The sequence below is a fragment of the Lactuca serriola genome, chromosome 7 (assembly GCF_051521515.1).
Source record: "Lactuca serriola cultivar US96UC23 chromosome 7, Lser_US96UC23_V15, whole genome shotgun sequence".
Classification (NCBI taxonomy): domain Eukaryota; kingdom Viridiplantae; phylum Streptophyta; class Magnoliopsida; order Asterales; family Asteraceae; genus Lactuca; species Lactuca serriola.
The window spans coordinates 146,033,001-146,041,481 of record NC_136414.1 but is presented as its reverse complement, the minus strand read 5'-3'; the positions used below and the strand labels follow the sequence as shown (position 1 = coordinate 146,041,481).

The following is an 8,481-nucleotide window of genomic DNA, read 5'->3' as shown; positions in this document are numbered from 1 at the left end:
CAAATTTTATTATATACATTTCATCAAATTGGGATATTTTTCTAGTATCTTAACATCGTAACATCACGACGAATATTGTTAGAACGATATCGTTATCGATATAACGAAATAATTCATTCAACTAAAGCTCTTGTGTGGTCAATACTTCACATGCATTTTGGTATATATATGTATGGCGGCAATCATGACACGTGGTTACCTTAACCTTTTATATATACTCAAGAAATACTTCGTTTTTAACAAGCTCTCTCTCTCTCTCTCTCTCTCTCTCTCTCTCTCTCTCTCTCTCTCTCTCTCTCTCTCTCTCTCTCTCTCTCTCTCTCTCTCTCTCTCTCTCTCTCTCTCTCTCTCTCTCTCTCTCATGGAAAATTCTTACTTAGAAGCACAGAGTCCCCAGGAGGTGGAGATCACATTCCTTGCACCGATACTACAATGCCCTGAAGGAGTTAGACCTACCACTTGCAGTAACGGTGAAACCAAATGTAACACCAATGGTCTCTCTTTGACATGGAACGACTTGTGGGTTACAGTGCCTGATGGAACAACTGGTGGGCACCGGTCGATACTTCAAGGTGTTACAGGGTATGCCAGGCCTGGGGAGATCCTCGCTATCATGGGTCCTTCGGGCTGCGGCAAATCCACCCTACTTGATGCCTTAGCAGGTGTGCATAAATATATATATATATATACGAATTCAAGAAAACCAGAACTCTATTAAAAACATATATAGTTCTCTCCATGGATCTCACGTATAGCAACAAAATGCAAACTTTTAATCTCTTCCGCAACGAACTAAAGACATTATGAATTTATGATTAATAAGTAATAGATCCTATTTTGAGAAATAAGTGTTCAATTAATATATTGCATGCAGGGAGACTAGACTCAAAGACTAGACAGAATGGTGACATTTTAGTTAATGGATTCAAAAAAACATTAGCATATGGAACATCTGTAAGCCCCACTAATTAAACATGTATCTTTTTATAATCTACTTTCATCAATTTTGAAATGATAAAATGGGATTAATTAATTATATGCAAATATGATGCAGGCGTATGTGACGCAAGACGAATCACTCATCCAAACACTTACTGTCCGAGAAAGTGTCTACTATTCCGCGCAGCTCCAACTACCAGATTGCATGTCAAAAGCCGAGAAGAAAGAGAGAGCTGAAATCACGATAAGAGAGATGGGCCTTCAAGATTCCATGGACACAAGAATCGGAGGGTGGGGAGCTAAAGGCCTGAGTGGAGGCCAAAAGAGACGAGTTAGCATCTGTATTGAAATCCTAACTCGCCCTAAGCTACTCTTCCTTGATGAACCAACAAGTGGTCTTGATAGTGCGGCTTCATATTATGTGATGAGCCGAATCGCAAAACTTGATCAACATGAAGAAAGGACAATTATCGCATCCATTCACCAGCCTTGCAGCGAAGTCTTTGGGCTTTTCCATAATCTCTGCCTTCTTTCTTCTGGAAGAACTGTTTATTTCGGGAACGCTAACTATGCGCAGGAAGTAAGCACATGTTTAGCTCTATATTACTATCTAATCTGTTTTCATTGAACAAACGTAATCTCGAAGATATCATGATCTAATCTTATCTTTTCTTTGACGCAGTTTTTTGCTTTGAATGGCTTCCCTTGCCCCAGTTTCCAAAATCCTTCTGATCACTTTCTTAGAACAATAAACAAGGATTTTGATGAGGTATATTCTTTATATAGAAGTACGCTAATTTTCATAACTGGGTATATGGTTTGTACCTATTATTTTATTGTGTGCATGTGATTCGAAGATCTTTTTTGAAATTTATAGGATATCGAACAAGGTTTGTCTGGAAGGAAACCTGCTGAGGAAGTGATTAATACCTTGATAGATTCATACAAATCATCTAGTACTTACCAAGAAGTTAGCAATGAAGTTACTGAAATATGCAAGAAGGTGAGCTACAAAGCAAATTTAATACTAGTAAAAAAGAGCTGTCGCATTCTAAAATCCAGATTTTTCTACTTCATTTGGCTAAAAGTAAAAACAATAAAATTCAAAAAATTGTGGACATTTAATTATCATAGATTGATAGGTTTGTGGTAACACAACTATTAAGTTGAATAACTTCATGGCATTTTCTCAGGGAGATGAAGCACTTGATAAAAAGAAAAATCATGCTAGTTTCTCAACTCAATGTTTTATACTCACGAGGAGATCTTTCATGAACATGCATCGCGATCTGGGCTACTACTGGTTGCGCCTTGCTATCTACATAGCATTGTCGTTGGGTCTTGGAACACTCTTCTATGATGTTGGCTCAAACTACAGCTCGATTCAGGTGAAAAAAGGAAAAATATTCCTTTATCTGATAAAACCATATCATTGTTCTAAATCATGCACGATTGATTTTAATATATGTATGGATAAAAACATACAGGCTAGAAGTTCGATGCTGATGTTTGTGGCCTCATTTTTAACATTCATGGCAATCGGTGGATTCCCCTCATTTGTGGAGGACATGAAGGTCTTCGAACGTGAAAGATTAAATGGACATTATTCAACTAGCGCATTCGTTATAGCCAACACGCTATCTTCAATACCATACTTGTTGCTAGTATCGGTGATTCCTGGGGCATTAGCATACTACCTAACAGGACTTCGAGAAGGATTTGATCACTTTGCATATTACACATCCGTACTGTTTTCTTGTATGCTGCTAGTTGAGAGCCTAATGATGATTGTCGCGAGTATTGTTCCAAATTACTTAATGGGAATCATAGTAGGAGCGGGGATCCAGGCCTTTATGGTCTTAGGTGGCGGGTTCTTTCGCTTACCCAATGATTTACCTGATCCTTTTTGGAAATACCCGTTGTATTACGTTGGATTTCACAAGTATGCTTATCAGGGATTGTTCAAGAACGAGTTTGAAGGAGTCCAGTATGTATATAGCGAAGCAGGAGTGGAAAAAGTGGTGGATGGAGGGTATATTTTAAGAGACACATGGCAAGTTGAAATGGCCTACTCAAAGTGGGTCGATTTGGTGATTATATTAGCGATGGTGGTGATTTCTCGGTTTTTGTTTTTCGTTATAATAAAAATCGTTGAGAATGTTAAACCTGTTTTAAGCGGTTTGATGTTTGTCGCTCCCAAGAAGCAGATCACGCAAGTAATGGTGAATCCTCTTACGACACCTTCGCATTAAGTTGGGCAGCCTTAAGATTTGTAGGTTGTATCTAAATTTTCAAGAAGTCAAATTTTATAACTTTTGCCAAGTGACGTTTAGAATATGGGAAGTATCTGTAATTGTGTTTTATACAATAATATTAATATGTAAGCTATTTGTACCAGTAGTTTATTCAATAATATAAATTTGGAAAAAATGATTCTATAACCAAATAATTTGATTTACAAAATATAACAATGAATATATTACGATACTACAATGACATATGTGTAGTAATTTGTTTATTTCTTCTTTTAAAAGCATGCTAATTCTTAATTATATCACCGCATTTAAAAAAAAAACATAGGAGTGGCAATAAATTAAACAAATTGCAAAAATTCTTTGATTGTTTAGTGTTTCGTTGTCATTGGCCCATGACTTTTCATCTTTCACACATGTGATCAAAATGCTAAGCACGAAGACTATTAATACAGTTTATTCAAAAGAATATCATTAAGATCTAGATACAAATACATTAACATTGGTCTTTTAGTCATGTCAAATCAACTTTAACTAATCTTCATCAATGCAGTATCAACATTTTTCAACAGGAAATAATCAGATCATAGTCTGCAAGTTGCAACATGAAAAAAACAAATTAAACACTTCTACCAAAATTTATAAATGCGTGACCTTTAGGTAAACTTAACAAAACTCAAGTATAACCTATTTGCAAGGACATACAAATCGAACAAAAAATAACAAAACCCAATACCTACTTTTGATGGGCTTTCTAACATTCAGTACACACTAGATATGGAGGCGGAAGGAATATAAAACCTTATGTGTACATGCGCCCGATTTAGGTTTATTCTATTATAGCAACCTGTTTATGAAAAACAATAGAAGAAATTCTGAACTATTGATTCTCTTGATTTTCTTGATCTTTGAAGAAATTCTGGTCAACCACCTTTTTTTGGGATGACTAAGACATACCAGCAGAAACTCTTTTTTTGTTTCGCACCCAAAACTCCAATACAATAACCTTAAAATAAACTAGGTAGAGAATCAATTCACAAAACTAAAAGTGTTAGAAATCGTCCACTAAGAAAGGGGAGGAAGGAGGATGGCGAAAATCAAGCTAAGGTTTAAGAAGAATGAAAATCCCTAGCAACTTATTTATAGTCTCGGATCCTTACCTTAGTTTCATCTCTCATCCCATACATGAGATATAGTGAATTAGAATTTTGTGTCTCATCCCATGTGGGATGCAGTGATTTTCGAATATCTCCTTATTCGTTAAGTGTTCTGGGACATATCAATTACTTAACATTAAACTTAATTAGTTAAAACTATTTAATTAATTCCAAAAATAATTTCAATTAATTTATTAAACTATAATAATTAGCAGAGTTATTTTATTATGTCTTTTTGCTCAATAGGGTCATGACTACAACCAAAAACAACTCTATTACTATGAGAGATATTACCAATAATTAATAACATTTGATATTCTTTCCAACAATCTCCCACTTGGACAAGTCATCAACTCGAGGTTTAATATTTTTCTAGTAATCCACATAGAGTGAGGTTTAATATTTTTCTAGTAATCCACATAGAGTTAGCCATCCAATGCAATTGCTGAAATTTGATCTAATCGGGATTCAACGCTTAGATAAGTGGTTAACTATTTTTGTTCTATATATTTGTATAAATCTCAGACATGAATAAGGGTCAATTTGAGTGTTTAAGATTATCTTTACCAATAAAGATTTGTGACAAGTGAAGACTACATCCAAATACTAAATTGCACACATTAATTTCAGTCAGGACTCATCCAAGCCCATTAGATGTCAACACCAAAATTATCGAGGGGTCCATAGATATCATCCTTTTATGTTAATTTATATGGCGCAAATAAATTTTGACCACATAATTTTTTTCTACTCATCATATAACACATAGGCACACCCGTTATGACTACCAGTCATGAATAGGGTTGGAGCATACCAATGCACAACAGACTTGTAAAGAAAAAACCCAATATATTTCTCTTTTTGAAGAATAAGAGATATTATCATCTTCTTAGAATTACTCGTGACTTCATCCATGAATTAATTTCCAAGTGCAGGTGTTCAAATACTTTAATCTCTGTTAAGTACTCATGAGCATTAATGCAATCTCTATGTTCTGTCCACTACCTCTCTATGTTCTGTCCACTACCTCTGGACAATCCACTAATGCTCATGACAATCTTATATAAATTACTTACTTCTAAAAGTATGATTAACTGTGGAGCTTTGAGTAAATTAATACACAGGAAGTGGGTTCTAACCATGCAAAAATGGAACACAATGATAAGCTAATGAAATGGCTGATCTTCATCATATGTTCAAATCTCCACTTAATAATCTCCAAATTGGATAGATAATTATACTTCTTACGTTCCTAAATCTAAAACAACCTAAACTATATGTACTCAAGCAAATTCTTTTGCAAATCTAATGTCTCTTGACTATGTCTATTGTCAGACTTGGTTAGTTACATTGTCTTAGGTAATGGATCGACAAGATTATCTTCCGATATGACATAATTGACCATAATTTCTTCACTTTTGAAAAACTATCAAATACGATGGTACTTACCGAGTACGCATCATGTGAGCTTGTGTGACTTTGGATCCATACTTGAGGTAAATTCACCCTGATAATCACAGAAAAACTTCAAAATGACAAATAATGATTGATTTTCAACACTAATGTTAGCAATAAATCTCTATCAAAAAGACAACTGATGATTGAATTTCATCACTCATGTCACTAATGAATCTCTTTTAGTTAAATAGTTTTCGTTACAATTTAATCAACTACAATATACTCTAAGTTTTTTGTTAAATCCAATATAATGCATTACTTTGTACTCATCCAAGCTAATACTTCACCATTTAGTAAAAACAGGAATTTTGTAACACTCACAGATTCATGCTAGACATTCAAGACATACTAAGCATTGAAAATTACTTTTTAATATAAGGTTATTTAGGGCAAATAACCTTAACCAAATTTATAGAGTATGTGACAAGGATTTCGTACATATAAGCAACTCTAAAATCCGACTTCGAGTAAAGAAGTTATGATCCTCCGAAGTTTTGCATTCAATTAGTATGTTGTAAATAATAAATCAGAGATAGGTTGATTATTATACTAAGCTATCTAAAAAAAGTCATAATAGTCGTTAAACTGAGAGCAAGAATATGGAGAACGCTCAAATCTGGTTTCGTAAAGAGCAAGTTATGATTTTTCAAAGTTTCAGCGTAGTAATATACGACTCAGAAAACCAAAATTGAATTTGGTTGATTGTATGAAAAACAATCTAACGGAGATTTGAAGATATCGTCCATACCTATTCATCAATATAAAGACAGTCGAGAACGGGTATCATAAGAGAGAGTTATGATTTTTACACGAACTTTAACAATCTAAGCCTATAAAAATATAACCTTAAATATAAAGTCGAAATTAGGTAACAGAGTCTAAATGATAGTTGTAGATATCATCAATATATACGCGTAGATATCAAACCTGTCGAAAATGGAACTCGTATGAAGAAGATATGAATTTTCTAAGAAATCAGAAATTTTCACGTGCGTCCGCCCGCACAGATAGCATTCGCGGTACACACTGGCACTCCACCCAAATAACACGTGGCACCATAAGAAGGCGGCATGTCAACCCTTCCGACCAAATGCGCGGTGTCCATTTTAGATGCGAGGCATACAGTTACAAATTTTTCCCTATAAATAGTCCTCCGTATATGCTCATCAAATCTCACTCTTACAACCTCTATCTCTCGGTTCTCCTTTTTGTAGCCCATTTTCCCTTAGTTTTTTTGGTAGTCGGCAACTCCCTAGGACCCCCTGAAGTACCCAACCAGTAGTAGTTATCTAGTAGAAGCTCCCATGCCATAGTTTTGCCTACATATTCCCCGGTTTTTGTTAGACTACTCTATAAGTCTAGCTATGCTTATTTATTTTAAGCCTTAACTTTTAATTATAGTCATAGTCATTATTATGAACCTATAATTCATATTTATCAGTGATTCCAAGTCATTATACTTATTGATCTACTTACAGGATTAATATCTAGGTTGAATTTAGTGAGGAGTTTAAATTGGGATTTCTAAACAATATACTCTGTATACCAAACGGACCCTACCTACAATATGATCCTACCTATTTGTTCTTGACTTGATAGATCTTGATGCAGACATTAGTATTAATGGGGAATCTAGAACATAATTATTATAGTCACCAGGATTATGAAACTAGACTAAGACTTAGTGCTTTATACCTCAAATCTCCTTGGAAGTGTGAAGCGAAGCGCCGCCAAATTTTCCTTTCACCCAGCTAAGTCAGGTGAATGCATAGTCCCTTTCATGAACATGATTTTAACACAATTATTAAATATCTACTAAAAAGTTTATATGTGAATCATGTTCCTATTTCTTGTAATGTATGTTATAAATTTATATTTTTATATATAAAGTGCAAACCAGATATGGTTCTATATGTGTTATAGTATAAAAATAATATTATCACATGATAATAATAATAGATGTATTATTTGTGAAAAAAGATAAAGGTAATATAAATAGTCTATGTTAATATTAGGATAGGGTTGCATTAAATGGAATTGTGTTTCAAGAAAGATAAGTCGGGTCCTAATAGGGAAATAAGACTTACAAAGGATGCTTAGTTCAATTAAGTTTGAATAGTGGGTAGCACTATGTGAAGGACATATACGTGGGTGTTGGTTCTACTTCTAATTCTTTAACATTACCTTTAGAAACCAATACTAGTCCTTTTGTTGTTTCCTTAGTTTTTTCTATTTTACACCATTAAGAAACCCTAAGTTTTTGTTGTTGTTTTGAAATGAAATTTCCAGAGGGATTTCTATGATTATTGGCCCATTCCTAGGAAATTTTACTTGTAAATGTTTAATCCAAAATAGATTTATATATTAACTAGTATGATTTGAAGGATTTCCAATCCTTTTTCAAGCATTACATAACTATTTTCATGGGACATTCACCAAAAAATTCATATTCTTAAATTCATAGCTTCCAGTTTTTTCCCATTTATTGGCTTCGTTGGCCCCTGTAAGAACTCACAATGTCTCCCATTTTATCGCATTTGTTACAATTAAATTCTTCACAATTCCCCTCATGATGAAATCCACAATCATCACACTTAGGGAGCCTTCCTAAGTATCCTCTTTGTGGAGTTGGTGTTCTTTCTCGATACTTCCTGTTTTTTCCTTCCTTCAATGAA

The 8,481-nt window shown here is 34.2% G+C and overlaps 1 protein-coding gene across 1 annotated transcript; it reads left to right on the top strand.

Annotated features, from left to right (window-relative positions):
* Positions 1 to 324: 324 nt before the first annotated feature.
* LOC145061821 (ABC transporter G family member 1-like) lies at positions 325 to 3,336 on the top strand. Its single transcript, XM_079009396.1, has 7 exons — positions 325 to 662; positions 875 to 954; positions 1,055 to 1,519; positions 1,622 to 1,708; positions 1,817 to 1,942; positions 2,133 to 2,327; positions 2,427 to 3,336. Exons 1-7 carry the CDS (start codon positions 362 to 364, stop codon positions 3,189 to 3,191), a joined length of 2,019 nt encoding a protein of 672 aa, XP_078865522.1. The 5' UTR covers positions 325 to 361; the 3' UTR covers positions 3,192 to 3,336.
* Positions 3,337 to 8,481: the final 5,145 nt, after the last annotated feature.

What these genes read in the sequence shown, in the direction of transcription:
- LOC145061821 (XM_079009396.1), top strand. Translation starts at nt 362, where the DNA reads ATGGAAAATTCTTACTTAGAAGCACAGAGTCCCCAGGAGGTGGAGATC. An exon ending in TTACTGAAATATGCAAGAAG is followed by an intron (nt 1,943 to 2,132) that starts GTGAGCTACAAA and finishes GCATTTTCTCAG; the next exon opens with GGAGATGAAGCACTTGATAA. An exon ending in CAAACTACAGCTCGATTCAG is followed by an intron (nt 2,328 to 2,426) that starts GTGAAAAAAGGA and finishes AAAAACATACAG; the next exon opens with GCTAGAAGTTCGATGCTGAT.